Source organism: Lipotes vexillifer, unplaced genomic scaffold (genome assembly GCF_000442215.2).
Source record: "Lipotes vexillifer unplaced genomic scaffold, Lipotes_vexillifer_v1.1 scaffold524, whole genome shotgun sequence".
Lineage (NCBI taxonomy): Eukaryota > Metazoa > Chordata > Mammalia > Artiodactyla > Lipotidae > Lipotes > Lipotes vexillifer.
This window is the reverse complement of record NW_006774722.1, coordinates 1885514-1896229: the sequence shown is the minus strand read 5'-3', so window position 1 is coordinate 1896229 and position 10716 is coordinate 1885514. Positions and strand designations below refer to the sequence as shown.

At 43.6% G+C, this 10716-nt stretch overlaps 1 protein-coding gene across 2 annotated transcripts; it reads left to right on the top strand.

Annotated features, from left to right (window-relative positions):
• Nucleotides 1–362: 362 nt before the first annotated feature.
• On the top strand, nucleotides 363–8078 carry PRELID3B (PRELI domain containing 3B). 2 transcript variants are annotated; one of them, XM_007449468.1, is made up of 6 exons: nucleotides 363–394; nucleotides 4270–4438; nucleotides 5600–5689; nucleotides 6133–6203; nucleotides 6325–6427; nucleotides 7959–8078. In XM_007449468.1, exons 1-6 carry the CDS (start codon nucleotides 363–365, stop codon nucleotides 8076–8078), a joined length of 585 nt encoding a protein of 194 aa, XP_007449530.1. The 2 variants fall into 2 exon arrangements, with proteins under 2 accessions (XP_007449530.1, XP_007449531.1); XM_007449469.1 differs by lacking the exon at nucleotides 5600–5689.
• The last annotated feature ends 2638 nt before the right edge of the window (nucleotides 8079–10716 follow it).

Below are 10716 nucleotides of genomic sequence, written 5' to 3'. Positions count from 1 at the left end.
ATCTGCCCAGAGGTCGGCGTTGCCGCAGACGCCCGCGAGGGGGCGGACCGCAGGTCGCGTGCCGCGCCTGCGCAGCACAGCTCCCGCGCCGGAGGCCTCGAGCGCCGCCCTCGAAACTGCGCCGGCGCGGTGCGCCTGGCGCTAAGGGGCGGGGCTCCGTTGCGCCGCGCGCAAGGCTGGGGCAAAACCCAGGCCGGGATAGGGCGTGGGGCAGCGCGTCGGGACGTCCCTCGCGTCGGGCCCGATGGCGCGTGCGCATTGGGCGGCCGCCGGGGAGGCTGAGGGGCGGGGCCGGGGCAAGAGTGGCTTCTTTGCCTCGCTGTGCCCTGTCGCCGCCGGACACCGCGCGGGCCGCCGGCATCATGAAGATCTGGACTTCGGAGCACGTCTTTGAGTACGTTTGGGGCGGGGGCAGGTCGGCGGGGGGCATGGGGTAACTGCGGGGTGGGAGGGCAGGCCGGGCCCGGAGTCGCGGCGAGGCCGGGGCGGCCCTCAGGAAGCTTCCAGGCGTCGGGCCTGGTGGGGGGAGCTGGGCCCGAGCGCCTCGGAGCCCTGGGGGCGGGGACGAAGGTCACGACCCCGGGGACGCCCCAGGAATGGGTTCCCAGGAGAGACGACCTGGGGAAGGGGCCCTGGCGGCCTGCCTCTCGTGGACGCCCCCTTGCGGGGCGGGGGCGTCGCCGAGCACGAGGTCCCTGATGGCACTGGGGGTGGGAGAGGCGCCCCTTTGCCACGTGGGGCCTTGCAGAGACCTGTGGGTCGTGGCCCCGAGGATCGTGGGCTGTCAAGAGGCTGGTCGCTCCAGTATCTTCAGGTGGAGTTCCTTGCTTTGGAATGTGGACTTAGGGCGAGCTCAGGCGACCACGCAGCGGACCTTTTCCGGCAGCCCGTTGACCTGAGGAGTTAGAATTTACGGCCTTGAAATTGGAGTCCAAGGTCCAGCTCTGGCTCCAACAAGCTGTGTGACCTTGGGGTTACGCATTTTCGTCTGAGACATGGAAGACGACGACAGAGGTGTCGTCAGGGCCTGACAGTGCTGAGATGTCTTTGAGGCCACGTTCATTAACATCTGTTGGTTAGGGAGAAATGTTTGGTAAGGAAAATAGGCCTTACACCAGTTGGATGTTGGGAATTAAATGCCCTTCTGTTTCCATGATTCATTGTCCAAAAGAACCACGCATTTATTCGCCTGTATCATTTTTGCCTGAACAAATTGTTGATCGTTTGTCTCATCACTCTTTATTGACTAATGTTTTTTCTTCTCACCCATTTGAAATGCCACCTTCCTCCTAAGACACGTGTGATTTATATTTTAATCCATTTCTGAGCTATCTGTTCTATCCCAGTGGTCTGGCTGTTGTTGCCACACTGTTTTAATCTTTTTAGCTTGGCAGTATGTTTTAGTTTATTTCCAGGGCAATGTTTAAGACAAGTTGTAGGCTTTTCACACACTCAGTGAATCAGACACATGCAGGAGTTCACTGGATCCTGGAAGGTAGAGAACGTTAGAATCAGGGGGCAGATTTCTTTTCACCCTAATGTTTACAGTCTTTCTGGGGGAAAGAGCCTAAGTTCGTAGTCTTTCCAGTGTTCTTTAACCAGGTCACGTTCTTCACTACTCTGTTTCAGCCGTCGGGATCATGGATGGTTTCTTCTTTGCAGTTCTCCTCTGGGTTTAAATGCTTGAGAAGTTGTTGGCGCTCCTTAGAATTTTCTTAACACTCTTCTCCCTAGCTTGTTTCCTACCCCTCCTCCCCACTCATTCGGCCCTTTTCTTTAATGTTTTCCTCTCTTCTTACCCTTCAGTGTAAATGTTCAGTGAAATTCTGTTGTTGGCCTTCTTGCATTTCGTCAGGGACTATTAGTCTTTCTCTTTTTGTTCCACGTTTCTCTGAAATTTGATGAAAGCTCTGGGACTGTCCTCGCAGAAAATAGACATATTCACATAAATGCTCTGCGTGTCCTGGGAGAAGAAGCCCTGATCCTGATTCTCCCCAGATAATGTGGACTTTTTAATCAAGGTCCCAGCTGATACACACATTTCTGGCACCCAAATCTGTGCCTTGGGCTCCAGTCTTTCTTGAACTTAAAATCCTTATTTTCAGGTCTTAGCAGGGTATCTCTACTCACATGTCCTGCAGGCTCTTCAGACTCAGCATCTCTGAAAATGAAGTCATTTATCTCCCCTCTCAAATGTTATGCTTTCCCTGTGTTTTCCATCTTAAGGATGTTACTAACTAACAACATCTAAGTCACCATTCTGAATCTTTCTCATCTGTGATTTTTCCAGTGCTTCCTTCTGAGGCCTAGCATGTAGTTGGCATCAGTTGAAGTCATTCATTGATTCCTTCAACAAATATGAAGGCCCACTAAGTGCCAGGCACTGTTCTTTGGATTGGTTCCACTTTGGTAAATAAATCAAGACACTGTTGCTGCCTCGGTGGAGTTAACAGTGTTCCCCACCTCGTTTTATAGGTGAAAAAATTGGACAGCTCACCAAGCACGACCGGGTTCTACTGACTGACTCTCCTTTGGGGCCATCTTTGAATGTCTTGCAGTGTGAAGTCTTTTCACATGATTTCATTAATTTAGTTAAAGTGAATTACTGGAAGATTGTTAATTGTAATATGCATCCTTTGTGATTTTTGAGCTAGTCGTGTTTTATAAAGCAGTCTTCGTCCAAGCTAAGTCAACGTCAATGTTTTCAAGTTGGCTCAGAGAGGAGAGAATGACTGACTTAGAAATAATGCATAACCACCCCGAAGCCTTGCAATTATTAATTTTTTCAAGGAGGTGGGGGAAGAGATAAGTGCGTGAAAGCCACCTCCCCATGGTATATGACTAGATGGAGACAGGGAAGGGTTCATCCGATTCTCATTTTAGATAGTTTCCTTGGTAACAGTCACAGTGCTTGGCCCCTATCACTTCTATTTGTGGGGACTGTTCAGCTTTATGAAGTGGCTCCGCTTATATACCTGCACTGTTTGCTGAATAAGGCTTGAGATTAAAAACAGAATGGGGTTCATTTCTGTATAATGTTAGAGCAAAAGTGAAGGCATTACGAGCAATGTTGCTGGTTGTCCGGGATTTTGCAAAATGAGTGAGGCTGAGATTTTCCTTTTGTCCACGAAAAGTTGTCAGGCTCAGTTCTCTGAAAAGTGGAAGTAGATTACTGCCTCCTTGTTTTGCTTTTATTTTTTTAACATCTTTATTGGAGTATACTTGCTTTACAATGTTGGTGTTTTGCTTTTCGAAAAATAAAAAGTCATGCTGTGTGGTTTATCAGTAAGTGTAGTTTGAAACACCATCTCCAGATCTTGTCTTTCCTTTCAGTGAAGACGTGTAAAATCAGTCACTTTTAAGGCTCATTGTAGTTAATAAGAAGCTCATTTGAAATGGATATCTTTGGTACAAGCATGTTGTTCAGATAAGTTGTGAAGAGAACAAATGTACATCACATTTTGAATCACCCAAGTACATGTGCTTTTTGACGAATATAAAGATGCTGCAAGTTCCATGATATTATTACCATCTCGATCCTAGATGACAAGCAAATGCTTATTAAGAGAGAATATTAGAGAGTGGCACATTAGGAGCACCTTAAAAAAACATTTTATTGTATTGAGTGACCTTTTCAAAACAGAAATCAGAATCACTCTTGAGGAAAGTAATGGATAAAGATTGACTGGAGGGGCCAGTATTATTTATTACCTTATTAGAGAAGAATACAGGTTTAATATTATGATATTTAAGTCAGTAATGCTTTGGATCTTTTTGTAATTCCTATGAGAATTTGTAGTGCCTATAAGTTCTTTTGCTCTTGTTACTTCTTTATGGCTTCACAGAAGTGGGGTCAGACAAAAGAATAAATGGTATAATATTTTTTGCTCTTTGTTTCTGTAGAACATAATTGTAAAACACATTTTTATGAATCAGTAATTCTTAGAAACAAAACTTACATGTGAGAGTGGACACTGATAAGTGGACGAGGTGACTGAAGAACGGCTCTGTAGCGCCCTGTAGGCTATTTTAACCTTCTGGGCGCCAGCTCTGCCGCATCACCTGTGTGCTGAAAACATACTGAAATCTGCACATGTTCAAAAGGTAGATTGAGCCTCCCCAAATCATCTTTCAGTCAACATTTCAGAAATAATCTTCCCTAGGTAAATTAAGTAAAGTTTAATTGTAAAGACTAATTTGATGGGTTATAAGAATGGTTTAATTTATATGCGTATTTTTTAATGTTTGATTTTTTATTCCTGTCGGCAGCCACCCATGGGAAACTGTTACAACAGCTGCAATGCAGAAATACCCAAACCCTATGAACCCAAGTGTGGTTGGAGTTGATGTATTGGACAGACACGTAGATCTCTCTGGAAAGTTGCACAGCCATAGACTTCTCAGCACAGAGTGGGGACTGCCTTCCATTGTGAAATCTGTAAGTGTGTCTTTATTCCTGAAGCAATGTGACTGCTGTAGAGAAGTTTTCAAAACCACATTATAATTTCAAATAGGTTGTGGGAGCCGATTCTGAATGTCATTTTTGCATCAGTTCAAATTGTATTATAATAAACTTGAGTTATGAGTGTATAATGAATTGGAAATATTATTACAGTCTTCATGAAGGCACCCGATAAAACCTCCTGAACGAAGCCAGCTAATGCTCTGTCATCTAAAAGTTTTATTCTGCTTTTCCTACTTTGCCAGCAACTTAAGATGTGGAAGCAGTGGTCTGGTGCTGGTTGTTAGCTGACAGTTGCTGTGGTCAGTGGTGGCCGCGCCTGTTAAGTGAGGAGCATGGTCTCACTTTGCTGCTGCCGTGTTTGTTCCAAGATCTGTTGCTTCTACCTGTGCGTTTAAAAGCAATTCTGTGCCCTTTCAAGGGAGCAGGCTTTAGTGAGCCAGTTTAACCAGCAATAAAGTGGGGTGCCAGTTTATCGTGATGGGAGAGAACCCTGGTATAAGTGGACCTAGTTGTCTCTAGAGATTCTTTTTCTAGAAAGTGGGCCCCCCTCAGAAAAGTAAAGTACACATTTTCCAACAATTTGCTTCCGTTGCACACACCACTGCACTAGATGGTGCGGACGCAGAAATGAGCACGGCTGGGATTGGCTTGGGGTCGGAGCACAGGGAGTGACCCTGGATGTGCTGTGTTATCTTCGTCGTGAGGTGGCTGGTTTTCTGTCTGGAGACCGGCGCCACTGCGTCCTCTCCCTTGGGCTGCGCTAGGAAAACACTGACACAGACACTCCAAACCTCTCCTTTCTCTACATGCCCTGTTTCCCGACTATTCAGGCTCACTGTTCCACCTTCTACCTTGGCAGTTGCCGAGTCCTACCTTGTACTCCGTTCGCTCTCAGCGGGCTGGTTGCTAATCGCCTCTGCTTGTGTCTTGGGCGTCTCATCTCCTTCGTGGTGTATGAAGTCCTGTTACCCTTAAACCGGCCTCCTTTCTGACCTTCGTTGCTTTCTCATGTTTTTTATGAAAACAGATTTTTGGTTCAAAATATTAACACATTTTTACCTTCAAATAAAATACTGATACGCTTGTTAAGAAATCCTTCTTCCTCTGATTACTAATTCTGAGTGTTTTCCTTAGCTTATTGGTGCAGCAAGAACCAAAACGTACGTGCAAGAACATTCTGTAGTGGATCCCAGAGAGAAAACAATGGAGCTGAAATCTACTAACGTAAGTCTGGACTCCCTTTTGTTTTAATTTTAAACTATTTGGCTTAGTTTTTTTCTCTCTTTTGTAGTTGGTACACGAATGTATGCTCTTCAGCCTGGTTTAGGAAATCAGTACTGAGATGCTGCATTGTCTCTGCCTGTTTGCAGCTTAGCCTCAGCGCTCTAATGAGCCTGCCTGTTATTTCTAGGAGACAGCACTCAATAAAGTGAATTTGGCATCATGTGCCTGTTATTGCTATTATGATGCTTTTGTCAAATTCATTATTTTTTAATAAAAAGGAAGCAATGAATAGTGAAAACTTCTTTTTACACAGTAATATCAAAGTGGTTTATTTGCTGCTGTCTTGTATATTTAGCTAGCAAGGTTTTGGTTTGTGAATTAATTTTGGAAATATTTTTAATCTTGGTTTCCAAGATGATTTGACTTTTTTTTTAATTCTATAGATTTCATTTACAAATATGGTTTCAGTAGATGAGAGACTTATATACAAACCACATCCTCAAGACCCAGAAAAGTAAGTGAAAAATATTTTAACAAACCTATTTTACAGTGTGTGTTAATTTTTTTAATCACATATTTCTTTGAAAAATGAAAATTAGGTCATCCTGAAGCTGTATAAATGTGTTTTGTTCCAGAACTGTTTTGACTCAAGAAGCCATAATTACCGTGAAAGGGGTCAGTCTCGGCAGTTACCTCGAAGGACTGATGGCAAGCACGATATCGTCAAATGCCAATAAAGTAAGTAAGGCTGCTCCCCGCTTGCTCTTTGTTTTGTTTTTTGTTTTTTCTTTGGGGGGTGCAGCACAGGCTTGCAGGATCTTAGTTCCCCACGCCCCCTGCGGTGGAAGCACTGGACCACCAGGGAAGCCCCTCCCTGCTTGCTCTTATTCCTGGGTCTTGTTTCTTGGAAGCGCTGTCCTTGTGAGCTGACTCTGAGCCACTGCAGTGCGAGGTGATGTGGGCAGTTGCTGGCATGGGCTCTGGGGTCCAGCCCACCTGCCTTCACGTGCCAGCTGTAACTCTGACCAGCCTTTCACCTTGGGCAATTAATTAAGTGAACCTCTCTCTGCTTCAGTTTCCTGTCTGCCAAGTGGAGATTAATCACCCACCTTACAGGGTTGGGTGCGAAGAGTGAATGAGATAATATGGGAAGACTGTAGCCCTGGGCCCAGCATGGGGGAGCGGGGGGAGCCGTGTAGCAGTGCGTCACTTTTGAAAGCATAGATTCCCAACCTTTTTGTCATTATCTCCCTTCACGTCCAGGTCCACTGTAGATATTTTTCCCCTAATTACCCCCACCCCATGAAATTGTTTAATACTACAGATTATATCTGTAGATATAGATAAATGGATATATGTCTGTGCTTTGTACGTGAAAAAAGTGAGATTTTTCTCCACTGCCCCCCAACTAATTTTTGCCTGATTGAGAATGATTTAAAATAAAGTAAGTTCAGAGAAAGAGATGCCTAATGTACTGTTTTATAACACGTTTAATATAATCATTCAGCAGTCAAAAGATATTCATAGATGCCTTCTCTGTGTCAGGCAGAGTGCTAGGCTAGACCGGGGATACAGCGGGGAGCAAAACAAACGTGGTCCCTGCCCTCATGGAACTAAGAGGAAGGCCACGTTAATCATACAAAACGTCATTAGGAAGGGAAAAGTACAGAAAGGTATGACAGTGTTACAATGAGTGTTCAGTAAGTGATGTTTCTGCTGAGTTCTGAATGAGGGGTGGGTAGGCCGTGAGGGGCCTGCTAGGAAGCATTCCAGGCAGAGGAGCTGCGTGTGCAAAGGAGGCCCTGAGACCGGAAGCAGGAAATGCTCCTGTTCTGTCCCTCAAGGAACTGCATAGGGTCCAGGAGGGTGGTTGAAGTGGAAGTCAGGGACCAGAGCCTTCAGAGCCTCGTACAGCATTTTGGTTTAAAATATGAACATAAAAAGAAAAAAAAGGAGTTTGACCTCACCCCGAAAGGGGAACCATTCTAATCATAAATAAGTAAAACATCACTGTCGTTTAATTGTAGATTCGAGAACATCTTTTGCAAAAATATAAATTAAAATCAGTATATAGATCAAGCCAGTTTCTCAAGGCATTTGATATTTGGTAAATAACATTAGAGGAAAAAAAACAAAGGTAAAAACAACCTGTCCTGGTGAGGTTTAGTTATGCTTGTACCGCTTCTTGTTACTTCCTGATGTGCCGTTTATTTGACAGGTGCCTTCGCTCTTACTTGGTAAGAATAAACATGTTGGATTTTTTTTTAAGGGCCGAGAAGCAATGGAGTGGGTAATACATAAATTAAATGCTGAAATTGAGGAATTGACGGCTTCGGCAAGAGGGAGCATAAGGACACCAATGGCAGCAGCAGCATTTGTGGAGAAATGATAATGAAAGTTGATAACACCCAGTTCCCCAGGTCTCTACAAGCTGGCAGTATATTTATTTGTTATTTAAAAAATACAACTATATTTTCGGTAGAATTGTTTTTTTAATAAGCTGAAGAAGGACTATGTGACTTGATCAAAACAAAGAGGTGCAGGGTTTCTAAAAGGGATTGGCTGAAGTTAGTGTTGTCTGAAATGACTGTCTGATTTTGAGGATTCCAGTATTTATGTAAAACTTTAACAATTTTTGAAAACTACTTGAAAATTGGTATTGGCTGATCAAACCTCCTTAAGGTAGAGTTTTAAAGCTTTTCACGCATTGGAACTCTACCTGTCTTTGGACCAACCCCAGAACCAAGCAGAGCCACCTCTTACATACCCACCACTGCCCTGCAATAAACTTGGAGGACTTGCATGAGGGAACTCACTTTTAAAGGAGAAACTGTATAGTTTTAAGAAGACATTAATTGTATAAAATAATTTGCTCTGCTATAAACCACCATTAAAAATCACAGTGTTTTGGGCTTCCCTGGCGGCGCAGTGCTTGAGAGTCCGCCTGCCGATGCAGGAGACGCGGGTTCGTGCCCCGTTTCGGGAAGATCCCACATGCCGCGGAGCGGCTGGGCCCGTGAGCCATGGCCACTGAGCCTGCGCCCAAAACAAAAGAAAAAAAAAAAAAAAAAAAAAAATCACAGTGTTTTAATTTGGTACTCAACATTTTTGGAGTAAAAATTATCACGAAAGTAATAAATGACTCCAACAAAAATATGTTTTATTGTGTTAAAGAGTACTGTATTGATTTGCCAAAGTTTTGTAACTTAGTAAATGGATTACCTTCCTTGGATCTGTACTTTATGACTTAGTATGCTGTGTTGTGGGCTGGTTATGTTAACTGAAAAAATAAAGTCATTACCAGAATTTTGCACTACTCTAAACTTAAACAGAAGAACAGCTGTTCACATCTTTTAGCATTTCACATTTGCCTAACTTATAAATTACCGTGTGTCAAAATTGTGGTTCTGTAATTGCTAAAGCATATGATATGTCAGGTTATTTGAATATAATTCCTTTTTGAAGTAACTGTGACCACGAAACATCTTTTTTCCGTGAAGAGCTTGTACATCATTTGAAATTACTAGAATGATGTCTTGATCTGAAGCTTAAATCCCAGGGACTTAATGTTTTTAAATAATACTGTGTCACTGCAGGGGATGGGGGCGGTGGAGAAGAAAAAAGAATAATAGGGTGGAAAAAAAAGCATTGACCTAAACTAACCAGTATGTGAATTGCTTTGCAGCTTTTATTTATGGGAAATCCTTGCTCTGGATGCCAGTGGGCAGCTGCAATCCGAAAAACAATCCAGTAAATGTTTTGTTTTGTATTTTGTAGCAGGCAATTAATTATCAACCGTTAAATAAGAATATCTTTGATACTGGGAATTGTTGCATACAGAATATTTTTGTTAAAAGGTGATGAGCTCTTGCCTTTATTTCACAGTACTTAAAGTGATAAACTTCTAGTCAGGTTTCCTATAAAAGAAACCAATTAATGTATGTACCTAAACCACAAAAATAGTATACCAGACTGTTTGAAAATTATTGTTTTTCTATTTAAAATATTGTTTAGCTTGCGACTTCTTAGGACATTTGTAAAAGCAAGTTAAATCCAATAAGGTTTTTGATTATTTTTTGTAACCAGAGATGGTTTTTACAATTAAAATAACATTTCAACTAAACAAACCATTGCTAAATAATGATATGTAATAATAAGTTGCCTTGTATAACTTCTGGAAATTATACTTGTTCTGAAAAGTGTAAGAATACCCTAATGATAAAAAGATTTCTAAACAAAATTTTATCCAGTTTGATTTTTTTTACTCTGATCTAATGACAAAATTCTATAGATTTTCATCTTCCAGTGTAGTTACTTTTCGTTAAGTAGCTCGTAGGTAATGGCTTTTACCTGTTAAAATATAAATAACAGCAGGCATTCGAGAGGACTAAACTGGAGTAGAGTGTTCATGGGTTAGAATTAAGACTCTCGGACTATGGAGCATATTATCCTGTTTAATGTTGAAGATGGATCTTATATGAATTAAGAAAAACCTTCCTGTTAATAAAAACTTCCTTTTAGCTATGATGTTTTTCCTGATTATAATTTCTTTTTAGTAACTAAGGAGCGAAAGAAATGTTTTTCCTTGTAAGAATTCACCTAATTGCCGCGCGCTCCAGCCAGCTCTGCGCCGCGAGGTTGAGTCTCTTAAATCGGACGCGCTGCGCCTCCTCCCCTCCTCCCTCCGATGTCCAGTTCATTCTCTCCGGCCAGGTTCTGGTGCCCCGGGCCGGCCTGAAACCCTAGGGATGTCGGGGGGCGGCTCGTTTTAACTGTTACCACGGGGCGGACATGCTTGAGTGTTGTCAACATGAAGGTCTGTACGCGGCCGTCGGGTCCGGGGTCGGGGGACGTGCGCCCCGACACCGACCTCGACGCGGCCCCGAGTCTCAGGCTCCCGAAGTTACGCGGTCGCGCGTTCCCTCCAACTCCCCTCTTGCCCCGCCGCCGCCCCGCCGCCGCCGCCTAGGCCACTACGAAAGCCCGCGGAGCCAATAGGAACGCGCGGCCGGCCGGTCCGCCCGGGG

What these genes read in the sequence shown, in the direction of transcription:
- PRELID3B (XM_007449468.1), top strand. Translation starts at nt 363, where the DNA reads ATGAAGATCTGGACTTCGGAGCACGTCTTTGA. An exon ending in ACTTCGGAGCACGTCTTTGA is followed by an intron (nt 395 to 4,269) that starts GTACGTTTGGGG and finishes TCCTGTCGGCAG; the next exon opens with CCACCCATGGGAAACTGTTA. An exon ending in TGGAGCTGAAATCTACTAAC is followed by an intron (nt 5,690 to 6,132) that starts GTAAGTCTGGAC and finishes TTAATTCTATAG; the next exon opens with ATTTCATTTACAAATATGGT.